Genomic DNA, 19,412 nt, shown 5'->3' with positions numbered 1-19,412 from the left:
TTTTAGGAGTTACGAATCTAGGACTGACAACCCTAGTGTTAGTAATCTATGCTTGTACCGCATGGGCATAACTAGTGTGACTCGTTCTATCGAAGTATAAACTGTGCTAGGGTATTGTAGCTAGAATTTGTATAACCATAACTGTGAACTCGCATCCCTGGTATTCTCTTATCTCTTATATTTCATCTCTCGTTTGTGTTGCAATCAGTTATTTACTTCTTTCAAAATTCTTGTTTCCAAAAGTTTTCAAATCATTGTTTCTCCAAATAGTAGAAGATGCTTAGTAGAAGGTAGTCAGTCGGTGATATTATTCCCTGTGTTCGACAACCCGGTACTGACCTTTAGCTATACTAGATCTACCCTGTATACTTGCAGATATTTTTAGTGCTAATAAAAAGTGCATCAGTTATATTTTTTGTTTTCCTATGATGCTTCCATTTGCATCTCCTAATTTTAGTTGGGACATCAAGAATGATGATTTAAGAGTTGGTGGTAGGCCTGCTTATTCGGCCGGTTCCGGTTCTAACCGAACCGGTTGATCAATTAACCGGTTTTAATTTTTAATAAGTCCTAGAACCGGAACTAACCGGTTCCAGTTTGGAACCGGCCGGTTAAGAACTGGTTGATTCCAGTTCGAAACCGGAACCGATGTTTAATTTTAATCCAAATTTATTTAAAATTTTAAATAATTCAATACTAATAAAAATAATAATCCAACATCTGGATATATAACAAAAAATACCTAAAAATTCAAATAAATACACAAAAAATACAAACCAACGATACAATAATATTCATATATGGGTAAGAGTTATTCCAAGTGTAGTAGGTCCGGACTAGTTTATGTTGAAAATTCTTTTATAAAAAAAGGACTTCTAAAATTTAGCATTTTTTAAAAGGAGTTTTAAAATTGAATTCCATTTTCTTTTATTTTTTGCTAAATAAATATTCAATGGAATTTTCAATACTAATTGATCTTGTTGTGACTTTTTGGTTTCATATGGAACAGTTAATAAATCATTCACAAACAAGTTAAAATCGTATATTAAATGAATTGTTACATAAATTTGTTATAAAGTTAAATTTTTATCATATGAAATGATATTGTATTTGTATAGTTCTTTAGAAAATTAAAAAAAAAAAACTTATGATGTTCTACTCATAGTAGTTAGTACTCCCTCCGTCCCGCTTAAAATGACACGTTTTCCTTTTTAGTTTGTCCCAACTAAGATGACACATTTCCTTTTTTGGTAACTTTCTCTCTCCAATTAATACACTAATCACTTTTTCTCACTCCTATTAAAATATTCATTTTTCTTTATCTCTCTACTTTAATACTTACACCCACATTCTCTCTCTCTCCAATTAAACACTTTAACCAATAACTCCTAAAACCCCGTGTCGGCTAAGCAATGTGTCATCTTAGCCGGGACGGAGGGAGTAGTTCATAAAAAATGGATTGGGGAAATAGTTGTAGATTCAAAGCATCACGGTTTAAATATTTTAAATACTTCAGAAAAATAGAGCTCGCAAATTAACACTATTTACATCTTAAAATTAAACAATGTTTCAAATTACTCCCTTCGTTCCCTCGTAGTTGAGGCGGAACTTTTCGGCACGGAATTTAAGAAATGAATGTTGAGTGTGTTAAATAAATAGATAAAAAAGTAAGAAAGAGAAAAAGGTAGAGAAAATAAAGTAAAAAGTGAATAAAGTAGAGAGAATAAAGTAAGAGTGAGTAAAGTAAGAAAGAGAAAAAAGTTACTCCCTCCGTCCCAGAGAAGTTGGCACACTTTCCTTTTTAGTTTGTCCCACAAAAGATGTCACATTTCCCTTTTTGGAAAAAGTTCTCTCTCACATGAATATAAAAATTATATTTTCTCTCTCCATTTAACACACAAAACAAAACCTCCTAAAATCCCGTGCCATTTTCAAAGTATGCCAACTTCTCTGGGACGGAGGGAGTACTATATATGGAAATGACTCAACTATGAGGGAACTTCTCAAAATGGAAAAATGACTCAACTATGAAGGAACGGAGGGAGTACTTTATTTCATTCAATATTAATTCAATTAAGTTAAGATTTATTAGTATAACAAACTCTTAAAAAAATAAAATTGACTTGTAATTTGATTCCTGGTTAGGAACCAGTCGGTTCCGGTTAGAACCGGAACCAGTTTTATATAAAAAACTAGAACCGGTACTGGAACCAGAACCGATTTTTCGGTCCCGGTTCCTCAATTAACCTGTCGATTCCGATTCCGATTCCGGTTAACCGAGAACCAGGAAACCGTTTAAGCATCCCTAGTTGGTAATATATTTAGAAATACAAATTAAGTCATTAATTACATTAAAAATGTCCTAAGATACTCATTCCATCCCACTGCATGCGATTGATATTCTTTTTTGATTGTCCCTTAGTGATCAAATACTATTTTAATTAGCAAAAAACAACTCATTTACTCCCTCGTTTTTATTCTTTTCACTTTTTTCCTTTATTCTTTGTAATACTTTATACTCTCAATTTGACTCCATAAATATTATTATTTTAAATCTCATATCAAAATATATTAATCACTAATAATGGGGACGGAGAGAAAGTCATTATCTCACAGCTTCTTTGTTCGAAGTATCCTATCTTACCTTCAATTCACCATCGCTACCCTTTCTAGCCGTGAATAATCAAGTTTAATTTACAAACCTTCTTAGTTGTGAATTGACCCGTATTTACTATTTAGTCTACAATTTTTACAACCTTAGAAACCTCGTTGTTGTGAATGAAAATATAAGCCGAGAAATAGTTGTGTTTAAGCACTAAAACTAACTAAATAATTTATATATCGAAATTTGATGTTGCAACTGCAAACCCAAGACACTCCCTAGCCTTGTTGAATTATACCTCGACGATACCTGGTCCAACCCAACCCAAACCAATAAGGCAGTGGATCAATCTCCATGGCTTCACTCTCTCCTATTTGGGCCCCGTGCTTTAGTCATTTTCCGACTTGAGCCACACTTAACATGAACCTGATAAGTCCACAAAAGTGCATAATTAATGATGAAAAGATCTAGTACGGAGTATTATGTTTTTGTTTGAGTTTAAATTAATGCATTGATTTAAAGGTTAAGTAAAAAGTGCATAATTAATGGATTGTTTGTTTTTCTTGTATCACTTTTATACACTGTGAGACTAGAGCTATTATTTTTCTTCTTATAGCTAGTAGGAGTAATTTATATATCTAAACTAATGACATTGCCACTCAAAATATTTTTCTTAAACTAGCCATTTGAGCCTTTAAACATTTCTTTAGAAGTTTAAACATTTGCTTAAATGTAAACTTTCAATAGATATTTTGTGGTCTGAAGTAGAAACTTTGTTGTACATATGAAAGAAAAAGAATAAAAAAAAAAAAGATATACAAAAGAAAAATGAAAAGAAAATCACATAAATTTAGAAAGTGAGAAGAAATTTAGTTAAAGTTTAAAATTTACTAAATTTGAATTGTTGGTTAGGTGTTAATATTAATGTAGTAGAAATTGATCACTTTTGTTGTGTTGGGTTTAGTCACATTTTAGCCATATTTTCTCATATTATCAAAATTAAAGATCTTTCTGATATTTTATATTAATCACAAAAAGTATAGAAGGAATTAGACTTTGAACAAGTTTATCGTAAACTTTGCATGTTGGATAAACTTTAGAGTGTACACTTTTTCCTATATACACTTGAGAGTGAGTGAATGCGTGTACTTCAAGGTAATCAACAAGTTAGTAATGAAAGTGCACTAGTATCGTTGCTTGATTTGATTTGAATTATTATTTTTAATCAACTTAATTTATAAATATAAATATAAAATAAATTTTAAATTTATAAATATAAAAAAGTACTACATCATATATGCTTAATTTCTTAGTGTTATTATCCAAGTAAATAAGATTAGTATTTTGCATATATTTATGTTATTATTAAATATTCTTAAAATTTCAAGTTATAAAAACGATTCTATGCATATATATTTAATTTTTTAGTATTATCATCCAATAATTTAATAATAGTATTTCACATTCAATTATTTTATTATTAAATAATTCTAAGTAATAAAAATAACTATTTGTATGTATACTTAATTTCTTAGGGTTAACATCTAATAATTTAATAATAGTATTTCACCTTCAATTATTTTATTATTAAATAATTTTAAGTAATAAAACTAACTATTTGTATATATACTTAATTTCTTAGTGACGATGTTTTAGGAATGAGTTTTAATTGCATTTTCTATTCAATTTTTTGCATCAGTATTATTTTATAATATTCAAAATTATTTAAATTATTAATGTTGAGAATACTTTAAATAAACAATTTGAACAACATTTCTGAAAATCAAAACCTCAGTAAAGAGAGATATCCTTCAATTAAACCACTAAATTAAGCGGTGGATTCAAAAAATTTCAAAAGTATGGCCGCAGATCTAAAAAATTAACAATTCAAAAGAGATCCAAAATTTATCATACTAATGACGCCTAAAATGTCAGCAACATGGGTTAACCCACCCACTATTTGGCACATCGTCGACGGGGAGAGGCGTTTCAAGAGAGAGAGGAGTTTCAAGAGAGAGAGGCGTTTTTCTAGGATTTACATAGAGATAGTTGGAGGCGTTTTTCTAGGATCGTGGTGGAGAAAGAATGGAGGATTTACAGAAGAATAGAGGGGAGAAGAATGGAGGATTTAGAATGGAGGGAAGAAGAATGGGGGAGTTTCTAGGATTTGCAGAGAAGAGATAGAAACGTAAATTAGAAATGAATTGGGGTTGGTGGGGTTGGTGGGGTTTGTGGTTAATTAATAAATGTCATTAAATTAGCTTTAATTAAGTGTAATAAAGGGAACTCTAATTTTTACTAAAAATGGAAAGAATGCAAATAACTTGGGACGCCCAAAAAGGAATATAGTGCAAGTAACGCGGGACGGAGGGAGTATTAAATAAATTTAAAATTCCAAATCATATAACGACTGCATATATTTATAGTACATACATAATTTTTTAGTATTATCATCAAATAAAATAATCATAGTCATTCGCATCCAATTATTTAATTATTAAATAATTTTTTAGTTACTACTAAATTATAAAAATGACTAGATGTCTATATACTTAATTATCATAGTGATTCGCATCGAATTGCTTTATTATTAAATAGTTTTAAAAATTTTAAATTATAAAAATGACTATACGCATATACATAGTAATTTCTAAGTAAATAATCATAGTCATTCACGTCTCATTATTAAATAATTTTTAAAATTCCAAATTATAAAAATGACTACATGAATACTATATACTTAATTTCTAAGTGTCATGATCATTAAACGAAATAATCATAGTGTTGAGGTTTGTATACAAAAAGATGTTTCGAGCGTACTTGCCTTTGTACAGTCAGCTCATGCATGTATACAAGAAACGCCACATCCACTTGTTTACCTAACTATAAGAATAAATAATATAATATAAGGGTTTATTATTGAAATATAATAAACAAGTCTAAGGCTTCTTAATAAGAAGGTCAAGTAGGGAAATTCGATAAATCTCCTCATAAGTTTTCCAGTAGGGGATTTGGCCAGATCTAGTAAGAAGAAAAACGTATTCACAACCTAGATAGGTTTTGGCTACCTATTGGTATGGTTGCGGTGTTTGTGATAATTCTCTCTTATCTAAGAAGAGATTAGTAACACCTCAAACATGATATCTTGGGTGGTAGTAATTGAATAACATGAAGGTATTGAAATATTATTTCATATAATTCGTGTGCTCAGTGTGGTATGATTAAATCCCTAAGAGGTGATCCCCAAAGAGTTATTTGAAAAAAAAAATTTATTATTCAGAAATTTGCGCAGCTGGAATTGTATTCCACGAATAATAAATAAAGTTTCAAACTAGAAAACTCTTCGGTGAATTAATTTCATTCAAGTCACATAGCAGACAAAAGAATTAAATTGATGGATCAAGGCAATCTTGTAAAATAAAATGGACCCAAGTTATTTGTAATTTGGTGATTAAGATGGGACTGCAATATTATTCTTTAGTGGAACAAAATAATATTTCATTGATAATATATTAAATCATGGGTCATTTGATCTAATTAGATATTTATCTAATGGGAGAGTGATGCACTTTTTATTAGCACTAAAAATACCTGCAAGTATACAGGGTAGATCTAGTATAGCTAAAGGTTAGTACTGGGTTGTCAAACATGGGGAATAATATCACCGACTGGCTACCTTCTACTAAGCTTCGTTTACTATTTGGAGAACCAAGAATTTTTTGAAAACTTTTTAGAAAACAAGGAAACTGAAAGCGGTAAACAATTAATTGCAACAAATAATAGAGATAAAGGTATGAGAGATAAGAGAATTTCAGGGATGTGCGTTCACAGTTATGGTTATACGAGTTCCAACTACAATAGCCTAGCACAGTTTATACTCCGATAGAACGAATCACACTAGTTATGCCCATGCGGTACAAGCGTAGATTACCAACACTAGGGTTGTCAATCCTAGATTCGTAGCTCCTAAAAAAGCTCCTAAGACCCTTGAAAACTCCTCACTCTCAATTAACAGTGTCGTTTTAAGGGAAGCTAATTGTAGTGTCCATTAAGTGGATCTAACTCGCCAACCACCTCTCACGATTATGTAACAAGTTATATTAAATCTTCATCGAATGTGTCACTTAAACATGAAGTATTACGGAACAACTTAAGGAAGAAACGAAGTAAAAACAAAATGGATATTAAATAGAAAAAGGAATTGTATAACCAAAGTCGTTACTAACGCATCATGATAGAATAATCTAAAAACATAGAATGAAGGGAAAACAAAATGAACATAAGAACTAAGCAATAAAACCCAAGGTAGAATCCTCGTAGCCTTGATCTTCGCTTGATTTCGTCTCCAACCCCTTGCAAAGGGAAGAACTCTCTCAACTTATACTATAGAATTATGAGGCAAAAAGATGGTAAAAAGCAAGGTATGAATGAAGAGGTTTGAGGGGGTATTTATAGGGAATGGTTCGAATCCTATTGGTAGAAGGAAAAATGCGGCTTATTTTGGTAAAATCTGGAGAGAAAATTGGTCAACTCGTGCGCCGCATTTTCGCAGCGGACCACTGCACTTGGCCAGCGGTCGTTGTGCGATGTCCGTAGCTTCTGTCCAATTAGATAGCGGAAGTTGCATGTGTTGTAGCGGTCGCTGCAAATTAGTCCAGTAGCTTCTGGAGATTCCCGAGCGGACGCTACTAGCTCCCCAACGGTCGCTAGGCGTCTTCACTTTTTCAGCACAACTTTCTCCGGAGCAGACCGCTATAAGTGTAGCGTACGCTAGGCTCCAGCGGCCGCTACGCATGGTGCAACGAACCGCTGGATGGCTTGAACGCTCCAAACTTCCAACTTTGACTTTTTCATGTCTTTTTGGCTCAAATATACAAAATTCTCACAAAACATGTCAAAATACCAAAATAGATAAAATATACAAAATATGGCTATGAATTGCAATTTAGACATTAAAAACATACCAAATAAAGGCCTTAAAATAGTGCAAAATCTGAGCGTATCAGTGAACCCAACATCTATTTCATTCCATGGATCCCCATTCTAGCCCAATAAGTCTTTTGTAAATAGTGGTGAGATGGGGAAACCCTATCATACAATTGACACAATTCACAACTCAAAACCCGAATCCTAGCCGCCGATAACTTGGCCTCTCTCTCTCATTTTTGTCTTGATTTTTGAGCCAATAGAATAAGGAGATCTAAGGTTTTGGTTTAGCCTTGTCTTGTTCATTCTAATCCATATAATTGAATTGAGATAGATTGTTTTGTGTGGAGTTCTTTCTAGATCTCACCAAGCTTTTATTGATTATTCAAGATCCACCCACACGGATGAATTACATGGACAAAGGATAGAGTGAAAGATTTGTGGTCGATAAATCAAGGATTACCGGGAGATGCAGCTAGCAACGACAATCCTATGATTGATCAAGAGGTAACAATCGACTAAATCAAATTGCATGATCATGTGTTTTGATGTGTTTTATCTATAGATCTAGTTTATTGCATGAAATTGGAATCGAATGCACAATCACCTAAATAGATCCGTAAGGATTTGTTTGTTTTCTGTGTCTTCTGCTGTGGTAGTCCCAACACATAGTAATTCGCATCCAATTACTTTATTATTAAATGATTTTCTAATATCTGATTATAAAAAATGACTACGTTCATATATTTTTAATTCTTAGTATTTTCATCTAGCGAAATATATCAGTATTTGATCGGGCTCGTTGCAAGCATGGTTTTATAGGTTTTATTACACTAACGTGGCTAATAATGTACAAAAGGAATGGTGAATTTGAGTGTGCAGGAGCTATAAAACGAAGAAAATGGCAAGTGCTGGAATGTCCGGAGCTAAGTTGATCCGCTGCGCCGACAAGTTAATCCAATGGAGTCTATCACCTGAAGTGATGAGTCACGGGAGAGAGAGAGAGAGCAGATGCTATCTCAGAGGGGCATAATTGTCAAAGATAGGATGGGCTTGCCCTAGGGATTTGGACCTAACATCATCTTATAAATATGGAGAGAGTGCACAAAGTTCATCATCATCGATCATCATTTCCAGTCACCTTAAAATTCACTTAGTTTATTTGTATGGAGTAAGGAGTCAGCTAGCTGCAGCAAGAGTTACCGTTTTCCACCTCAGAGTTCATCTCTTCTATCTCATCAAGGAACGAGAGACTCAGATCTACATAGAAGTCGTCCTAGTTCGAGTTTTCGTAGCACCCCAAGGGGTTAAAACAATTTCAATTTTGTTTTTAGTTCATCGCTTCCACAGATTAGTTGTTTTCCATGATTATTTTCAGCTACTCTCTAGTTTCTTTTCTGTTGTCGTTTGATCTTTATATTTTGTGCTGGAATTCTGTTTTCATCGCTTTTTATCGAAGATCCTTTTATGAAATGGAGTTTTTAGTTCAAGTTGTTTCAGATCTGGTGTTTTCTGCTTTGATTGTTTTTATTTTCTTTAATTCAGCTTTGTTTATGCTTTCGTGTAGGTAGATTTACATTTCGGTTCGCCAACTTGCATGAAGTAGTTTAGATCTGCTTTTATTTACGTAATTTTCATATGGATCTATGTTTGTTTTGTCTGATTTCATGTTTTTACGCTTGTGCTCTGTTCTAGATCTACTTTCATTGTTTTTATTTCGTTGCTTGGTGAAGAAGAAGATAAAAATTTGTTAGAAATGCAGTATCTGTTACCTTTTAGACGTTACAGCTTTTAGATAGTGCGCGCGTTTTGTGTTAGTGGTCCCGAGTACCCTTGTCTTTCCATTTTTAACTTAGTTGATCAAGTTACTTTTCTCTAGTTTAGCTTGATCCGTTTAGTAATTTAGTTGATCAATTCTCCCTCTTAGTTTACACTTAACCCACTTAAAGTGTGGCCGCAGCCAACTTCCCAAATGTCTCCCAACTCCACTCGCATCCATCCCTGTGGGATTCGACCCTTATTTCCCTTTACTAGATTAATAGTATTATGGGTGTCTGAGTCTCTTTGTTCACACACCCAGCGACCAGTAGTTGTCATCCAGCACAATGACGGACCCAGAAAATAGAATTCGTGGGATCGAATAAAAGAATATATAATTTATAGTATATAATATTTAAATTATTGTTATTATTATTATTAAAAAATATATAGTATTTTTTAAAATAATTATTATAATAAATATGTGAGTAGAAATAATGAACACATCATACAACTTCGTAGTATAATTTAATTATCTAGTGTGTGCTAAACTTTTTAATATTTCAATTTATATTTAATTTCTTATATGTTGTGCATATTATTTAATTTATTTGTTATTTTACAAATATTATTATTATTTTTTTAACTACAACTAGAAATAAAAAGAACTGTTAACGACACAACTACCTTGGGATGGAAAGATTAATTATTAATGTTTTAGGCAAATAATAGTGTTATCATCCAATTTCTTAGTGTTACCTCCATTTATGAGATTTCCCTTAAATAAATGTCTCTGTTTTCTTTTTGTAATGATCATCCATGTTTAATATTTCCATATTTTCATATATAAACCATATAATTTGATATTGATTAACTTTACAAATATAATAAAAAGGTAATTAAGTAAAGGGATAATAGTTAATAAGAAAATCGGTTTAAATAAAAACCAGTTTAAAATTAAAGGGCAATTTGTGTGAATAATTTTTGTCAATGTTTCTTCTCTTTGGGTTATTAAATCCATACATATCTAATTAAATTAAAGACAAAATTTAGTTAACCTAAATCAAATTATGAAAGCATCAATAGGAATATTCATTAAAGACCCATTCCTACATTCCAAATTAATTTGAAAATTTTCACCAGGTTAGTAATTAATTGAAATTACCATTATTAATATTATTAATCTATTTGATATATCAATCAACAACAAAATATATCAATCAACAACAAAACTCAAATAACTTAGTCAACTTGTAGGAAATATTAAGGATTACATTTAATCCCAATCAATTAAACCATGATTTAAAGCAATTAATCTAATTAAATTCAAGTAAATTGAGAATAATTTGATTGATTTGAAATCAAAGTAATTAAATCATAATTAAAGTAATTAAATCGTTAGGTTTGAAAAAACAATCCCTGGCAGCCTCTGACTGAAACCGCAATTAGGGTTTTGGGCATACACGTTCACAAGGCACACGGGCTGCCACCCTGGCAGCCTCTGTTCCACGTCGCGATGCCAAGCCCGAACAGCCAGCCCGTGATCAACTCCTTGCCGCTGTCAGTGGTGGATCTAGATCGGAGTGCGATAAATAGTTATAAAGATTTATAATTTCAAAATCCGACCGATGTTTTAATCATTTTGTATATTTTTCGACAATAAACATCATTATACATAAAAATGAGAATATTTTTAGTATTATATGAATAATTTATATAAAGTTTATAATTGCATGATAAGATGCATGCTATTATTTGAAATCTCTATCACATTATAACAGCATTATTGTAAATTTATAATTTTGATAATATTTTGAAGGGATGGTTGAATTCTTGTCAGTCACATTTTTCAAAATCTGAAAAATTAAATCACGAAATATGCAATGGTGGGTCAGCTGATTTTTAACACATCGCCCATGACATAAACAAGTATCAAAGCTAGCTAACACAATCATAACACTTCCACGTGTTTAGAGTCAGGTTGCTATATCATCGCATATTTCACCGAGAATGAGATGGATGAAATAATTGCGAAATTTTCATGTTTACGTGATTTGATTTTCATATTTTGAAAAGTGTGAATCAACTAGAATTTGACCATTTTTTATTTATTTATTTGACAATTTACCATATTTATAATCATGGAAATGTAGTACTATTATAATATCGAGAACCCTAATTACAAAATGTTTGATGGTGAAAATTTTGTAAACCTTGGCCGGTCATAATTAATGTAACTATATCAGGTAGTAGACTACAAAGACTGGCAAATCAGTCTAAGTCGCCGCTTCCGCTCCATCAAGCTATGGATCCTCCTCCGCAGCTACGGTGTCGCTAAGCTCCAGCAGCTCATCCGTCGCCACATCAAAATGGCAACGGATTTCGAGCTGCGGATAAAAGCGGACAAGCGGCTCGAAGTGGCGGTGCCTAGAAACTTCTCCACCGTCTGCTTCCGCATTTCGCCGATCCAAATCAGAGGCGAAAACCACGTCCCCGACGACAAAACATGGATTAACAATCTCAACGCAAAACTGCTTGAATCGGTAAACGAATCCGGCAAGATTTTCATGACGCACGCTGTGAATGGCGGCATGTATGTGATTAGAATCGCCATCGGAGCGAGCTTTACTGAAAATCGGCACATTAACCTGGCGTGGGAGGTGGTGAAGGAGCATGTTGATGAAGCAATGTTGCTCGCTGCCGAAAATGATATGCTACACAATTTATGCGAGCATCACCACTGAGCATCATACTCATTTAATATATGTACTCATTTAATATATGTAAGTGTTGTTTATTTTGTTTTATATATTTAGTTTGATTATAATATATTTTAAATTATTATTGACCTTTTAATTTTACAATTTTCATAAAATTCAAAGCTCAATTTGTTATTTTATTCAATTGTTGAAGTTAAAGAGAAAATAAACAAATCGAGCCCCTTTTTTGGAAATTAAAAAATTAAAATGTCAATAATTATTTTTAATGTATTAAAATTAAATTAAATATATAAAATAAAATAAACACTACTAAACATGCATTAAATGAACATAATACTACATATGGTACTTACATTAAATACGTATGATATTATTTCTCATGGTTAATATATGTAATAAAATAAACACTACTAAACTTGCTTAAATGAGATACTTACATAAGATACATGTGATATTATTTCTCATAGTTAATACTATACTAGTATGCTATTATTTTAAATTTTATTATACCTTATATTCAGTTACTCAGAAGACAAAACAAAGTCAAGGATCCATCCTTGAAATAAGACAATCAAATTTCTTTTAAAATTAAAAATTAAATATTTCTTTAATTATAAGATCTATAATAATAAAGTTTATACAAAATACTTCTTCACAACTACTAATTTACATTTCAATTAGTTAACACCCATGCCGTGCCGACCTATTTTATTTTCTTTACAATTATTTTATACTATGAAATAATTTAATGAAATGATATCGTCATATGAAATAATAAATATAAATAATAATAATTTATTATGAAAAAATAAATAGTCAAATAACTGTCCAAATAAAATAGTGTACAGAAATATATTGATTCATGAATTTAGCAAAAAAAAATACGTACATATTTTTGTTAATATTAAGATAATTTGAAGTGAAGTATTTATATTTATTTTAAGAATATTCGATATTAACAATATCAATACATTAAGATTTAATTGAAGAGAAATTAAGAGCATTTGTTTATAAGTTGGAGCATAAATAAGGTGTGATAATATGACTAATAATATAATTTATATTTGAAGTCTTAAGGTGTTCAAATATATTTTATTCACTTATATTTTATACTTCATCAATCATATCTATATGTTTTATTCAAATTACAAAATAACCCCGTAGTATTTTGTTAATATAATAAGATTTTCTTATTAATATATTTATATTATAGTATACTACTATTATTTATTAACAAATTATTTTGTTTTGCAGTACAATTAACTAAGAAAAAATAATAAATTGTAAATTATTAATTAAAACAAAATAAATAAACATAATTGGTCACAAATTAATGGAGAATAGTAATATATTAAAATTAAAAAAAGAAGTAAAACATCCAAAACAATTAAAGTCCAATTGGATTTGAATACTCATTTAGCATTATGGAATTTGTCAATTAGTCCATTAATTTTGCATTTAATAAAAATTTTAGCCATATTCTCATTTGAAAATTATTTTGGATATGCTATTGTGTAAACTCATAAATGGGTAGGTGCAGTTCAAAAATGCGAAAAGAAAGAAATAAGATGTGTATTGGAGTATTTTCAGCACCAAAAGTGAATTTTCCCGTATGAATATATATAGATGCTCCAAACACGATCTCGATTTTTGTATCGGCAAAGGGCTTGAGAATCCATGTAGATTCAAGTCGCTGTGACAGGAACAAAATGTGTTATTAAGCTTGTGAGAAATTGGTAAGAATTTTCTATATATGCTCAACCTTGTTCGCAAGAGGTTTATGACAATAAAATTGTACTATAAGAAGTTCAATATTGAAAGACTTTTTTTAATTTCCACAAAATAGTGACCAATTTCTATACCAAATTCAACGATGTTCTCCCTGGTTAATTTATATGATACGTAACACGAACAGCTTTCAATTCATTTTGTCCATTGTTGTTTGTGAATGAGTCGTTTATATAGATTTCCTTAGATAGATTGTTTAAAATTGGCTTAATAGTCTCTTGGATTCTACTAACCATTCGTATTTCTGTGTTAATTAACATTGATCAGCATTGATTGTTGTAAAATGAAGAGAAGACTGAGAGATGCATTCTTTTATTGTTACCAAGTACTTTTTTTTAATTTTAATTGAACAATTTCAATGGGATGTAATCAATACATGCTTATGAAACTGCCGTGAATCACCAATCTGTCGCATGTTGATATATAAATTCATTATTAAAAATTATTTTAATTAAATTATAATTTCAATTTAAAATGGCATTCTAACAAATATCCCTAAAACTCCAATTTTATATATGTATAGATATAGGTATAGGAACTGAGCAATATCTCAACATGATAACATAAACCCAAATTGTATCTCATAAATCAACGATACCAACAACCTAAAAATCAATTTTGAACCTTATTTAAGAACTTCTCTAATTTAATTGAGCAATAAATAAAAACCAAAAATGAAAGAAATTAGGATATATCAGCATAGAGACGAACGAGGAAAACGTGTTAGCTCAGCCTTGGACTGCAGAAAGTGGCACCACACACATGGTTCATGGTTCGGTTGTAAAGCGATTGTTGATCATCCCATACCTTTGTAATCTTCTTAGCACAATTCATAGAGGCTACTATGCCTCGTTGGCCCAAATAGATGACTATCTACATAGAAAACACAAGTCTCTTTAGCATGCTTTGTTCTCACTCACAAGTCCCCCTAAAAAAAAATTTCTAGGCTCACCTATCCCAAAAATTGCTTGAGCTAATCATTCTTTAGAAAAGAATATGCATCTTGTTAGAATGATTAGCCCCTATCAAATATATTTAGCTCTCCTCGAATGTGGAATGTCATTGCATATTCCCTTAATCCCTCTCTTTCTGGCCTGTTTCATTTCATTTGTGTAACCCTCTGCTTTATAATTAAGAGTTGCTCTTTGTCTGTTCCTATGTACTAGCGTCACCTCTACTTTTGCTCATGATGTTACATTCCCACCAGCTTCCGTTCAGTTCATGTCAAAGTCACATCGTAATGTGATAGCTTTGGCTCTAATACCATATGTAATGTAATGATCCTACCAGATCGACAGTTGTCCGCACAAACCAAACCAACACAAGTCTCTCCAATATATTTTGTTCCCACTCATACACCCCCTGAAAGACTTTCTAGGGGTCAACCACCTCAAAATTGTATCAGGTTAAGTTGGAGTTCTTATGAGATGGTTGTGAGAAAAGAAGATACATCTTGTTAGATGATATTTTTCACTATTAATACTTCAATCATTTTACTTTTCTATTTCTCTTACATTTTGATGAGATTGGCTATTTCGCATTAAAGACTAGTATCGTTCCAAACCTATTTGGATGAGATTGGTGTATTATGCTCATGAAAGACACAATAGGTCCGTCCAATCTTAGAACCAGTGTTTTAAAAACCGGATGGACCGGCTGGTTGGACCGGTTCGGCCGCGAACCGATAGTCTTTCCGGTCCGATTTGGCATCTTAAACCGTCAGACAATTGAGCCGTTTTGAACCGGCGAAACCGGGCGGTTCGGCTGGAAACCGCTGCTCGGTTCGACCGGTTCCACATCCAAACATTAAAAAAAGAAAAATTCACAGCTGCGATCCTCTCCTTCTCCAGTGCTTCCATGACCACAGCTCCTCCTTCTCCGGCACTTCCATGGCGCCGCCCCCTCCTACTTCAGCGCTGGCGAATCTAGTAACTTTCAAGAGACATTTTGGCTAAAAAATGAAGTAGATGTAAGGTCTGATATTGAAGAGGAGAAGAGAGAGAGATATGAGTGTGAGGTATTCGAAATAGAGAAGAAAAGAAGAGAAAGTGATACTTGATGTGATGTAATTGGATAGATTATCAAAATTAATTTAAATAAATAAATGGCTTTCTACCTTCCCCATGCATTGTTCAGAGAGAAACGTGACTCTTCATTCTACCTAATAATTGTTGGAAAGAATCAAGTAAAGAAGAAGAAGATTGGTGTAGATTACAGAAGATTGATTGAGATCACATAATTAAGGGAATTAATATATTCTTCCTATTATGTAATTAGGGTAAATCTTACCATGTGAATATCCTTCTCTAGCCTATTAAAGGGCGTGTACATTGTAAAGAGTAGAGAACAAGTTGAATGAATAATACACATATCTTTCAACATGGTATCAAGAGCATGGTTTTCGATTTCAATCAGTAAACTCAGAATTTGATTCATCATTGTTCGATACCCTCCTCAAACCTTCGACCAAAAACAGGGCAGAAATCAAATCTCAAACAGACAGAATCAACATGTCAGACGGTGAAAAGGAGAAGCCAAACCTAGACGATTCAAGGTTGAGAATGAGCAAACATGTCACCTTGGCAGTCAAGCTCAATGGGAATAACTATCCCCTCTGGCACAAACTGATGAGGATAGCCATTGGAGGAAGACGAGCCAATCGACACATCACAGGCATACCAGCGCCACCGGAACTGGGAACGAAGGGCTATACCGAATGGGAAGAAACCGACATGATCGTATTCTCATGGATAGTCGACAATATCGAAACTGATATTGTTGTGGACTTCACGCACCACCAAACCACAAAGGCTTTATGGGAGAGTCTGTTCGTTACCTTCGCGAGCACCTCCGATCCGTACCTGTTATATGATCTGGAGGAAAAGGCGAGTAAGATAGTACAAGGAGAACAAGGGCTCGAAACTTACTGGCGACGTCTTCACGGAATCTGGATAGAAATAGATCGATGCGAAAATCGCCCGATTGACTGCTGCGACAAAGGAGTCGGGCAATTCCGAACATACATGGGGACAAGGCGGTTGTTCAAGTTTCTCACAGGATTGAGTGAGTGATATGACAGAATCCGGCGAGACATCCTGAAGGAACATCCACTGCCCTCAGCCGAAGTCGCGTATGGACGAGTGAAGCGAGAGGCTACTCGGCTCAAGATCATGCCGCCGGCAGCAAGCTCAGATTCCTCGACCGGTGCGACTACCGGTGACTCATCATCGGGCGGTATCAGGCAAGGCTTCGCAGCTAGAAATCGCGCACAGCAACGCCCAAACCACCAGCCGCCGCCGCCACCAAGAACCGCCACACAGACACCCAACCGCCGTAGATTCAAACCCGAAAAATCAAAAATGTGGTGCTCACACTGCGGAAAGAACAAGCATAAAAGAGAAACATGTTTCCTCCTCGTCGGATTTCCGGAGTGGTGGGATGAGAATCAGAAGGACAAAGCTCGTCTTGCAATTGGAATGGATGATGGAGGAGGGATGTTCCCGCAAGGGGCGGGCAACCGGGAGGTCGCCGTCGCCCGTGGGAGAATAGGGGACGGCGGCCAGCCGCAGGGCGGAGGCGGCAGAACTGGTGAGGCGGCGACCGGAATCGCAGAACAGAAGGGAGGCGGCACTTCGTGTGGAGGTACGGGATTGGGGTTGAAAAATCCTAATCCCCAATTTAAATTGCTATTTGGTCCCTCAAAAATTTGTGATGCTAGAAATATACCCCACTGCATGAATCATGTTCAATCTAGTCCCCCAAGTTCCAATTATATGCAATTAGGTCCGCAGAATAAGGAAATTCAAGATAGGCCCCCTATAATTGCTGAAAAATCCTTTTTGAGTCCGAATCGTTTTGCCCCCCTTGATAGTATTCCAATTGCGTGTGTTGCCCAAAGTACATCTGATTCTAAAGAGAAAGGGTGGATTTTTTACTGTGGGGCGACGGATACTATGTCTTATGATAAAAATGATTTTTCTGAATTTGATGGAGTAACGAAAAGCCACATACAAACTGTTGATGGGGAATTGACTGTTGTGAGAGGGAGTGGAACCATTGAGATTTCTCCGACCTTAAAGCTCAAAAATTGCCTCTATGTCCCAAAATTGTCTCATAAGCTCATGTCTATTAGCCATGTGACGAAAGAATTAAACTGTACGTTACTTATTCATCCAAACTTCTGTGTATTACAGGATATCAGGACGAGGAGGATAATTGGGCGTGGCACTGAGCGTCAAGGCCTCTATTACGTGGATGAGATTGCTCAACAAGGTGGCACCGCAATGCTTGCTCACGGATCTGCTAATCGGGAAAATCATGGACATTTGGAGATCCACGGGTTTACAGATGCTGATTGGGCAGGAAATCCAAATGATAGAAAATCAACTGCGGGTTATTTCACCTTTGTAGGGGGAAACTTGGTCACATGGCAGAGCAAAAAACAAAAGGTGGTAGCGCTATCAAGTGCTGAAGCAGAATTTCGAGGAATCAAGAGTGGTTTAACAGAATATGGTTGAAGAAGTTGATGACAGAGCTGGACTTGAACTCGCAGAAATCGTGTAAGTTGTTTTGTGATAACAAGGCGGCAATCAGTATATCTGAGAATCCAGTCCAGCATGATAGTACCGAACATGTCGAGGTGGATCGACATTTCATCAAAGACAACATAGAATCCAAGATTGTAGAACTTCCCTTTGTGAGATCTGAAGACCAGTTGGCGGATATCCTTACAAAAGTCGTTGATGCTAGGAGCTTCCGTGAGGTATTGGGCAAGTTAAGAATGGGTGATCCCATTACTTAACTTGAGGGGGAGTGTTGAAAAGAATCAAGTAAAGAAGAAGAAGATTGGTGTAGATTACGGAAGATTGATTGAGATCACATAATTAAGGGAATTAATATATTCTTCCTATTGTGTAATTAGGGTAAATCTTACCATGTGAATATCCTTCTCTAGCCTATTAAAGGGCGTGTACATTGTAAAGAGTAGAGAACAAGTTGAATGAATAATACACATAAATCTTTCAACAATTATGCCTAGTCTATATCTCTACAAATGATAAATTAGCTACTGTTTAATTCAAAGTGTACAAGTAATATGTAATTGTTCATTTAAATACTGTATTTTATTCAATTTATTGTATATATGGACGTTTTTTTGCACGTTGAGGTGATGAAAATCATATGTTTTATAACATAAATATTTATATATATGTTTTATACAGTATTCTGGTTCGACCAATGGTTCGACCGGTTGGACCAGTTGAATCGTGAACCGATAGCCTTACCGGTTCGCTTGTCGGTCCGGTTTTTAAAACATTGCTTAGAACTCAAACATTCATCTAAATTAGATAAATTATACTCTCTACATCTCTCATTATTCACTTTTTTATTTTGATTCGTCCATTACTAATTATTTTCATTTTATTTTTACTACTTTTTGTGATAAATCTCATGTTCCACTAAATCAATCGCTCTCATTTTTATTATAAAATTAATAACACAAAAATAAAATTCACATGCTACTAACTTTCTCAACTAGATTTTTTATATTTTTTTAAAATCTGTGTCAAATTAAAATGAGGCACATATGATGGTATTATGGGACTGAAGAAGCAAAA

At 33.6% G+C, this 19,412-nt stretch overlaps 1 protein-coding gene and 1 pseudogene across 1 annotated transcript; both read left to right on the top strand.

Annotated features, from left to right (window-relative positions):
• The first annotated feature begins 11,655 nt into the window (after positions 1-11,655).
• LOC125209496 (tyrosine/DOPA decarboxylase 1-like) lies at positions 11,656-12,030 on the top strand. The gene has a single exon (XM_048109095.1). It carries the CDS (start codon positions 11,656-11,658, stop codon positions 12,028-12,030), a length of 375 nt encoding a protein of 124 aa, XP_047965052.1.
• A 4,274-nt stretch (positions 12,031-16,304) lies between these two features.
• LOC148930347 (uncharacterized) lies at positions 16,305-18,311 on the top strand (annotated as a pseudogene).
• The last annotated feature ends 1,101 nt before the right edge of the window (positions 18,312-19,412 follow it).

This window comes from Salvia hispanica, chromosome 3, assembly GCF_029641045.1.
Source record: "Salvia hispanica isolate PSC_SH4W2 chromosome 3, Shi_PSC_v1, whole genome shotgun sequence".
In the NCBI taxonomy this organism is placed as follows: Eukaryota; Viridiplantae; Streptophyta; class Magnoliopsida; order Lamiales; family Lamiaceae; genus Salvia; species Salvia hispanica.
This window is presented reverse-complemented; position numbering and strand designations above follow the sequence as displayed.

Coding starts and splice junctions, on each gene's coding strand:
- LOC125209496 (XM_048109095.1), top strand. CDS start 11,656: ATGGCAACGGATTTCGAGCTGCGGATAAAAGCGGACAAGCGGCTCGAA.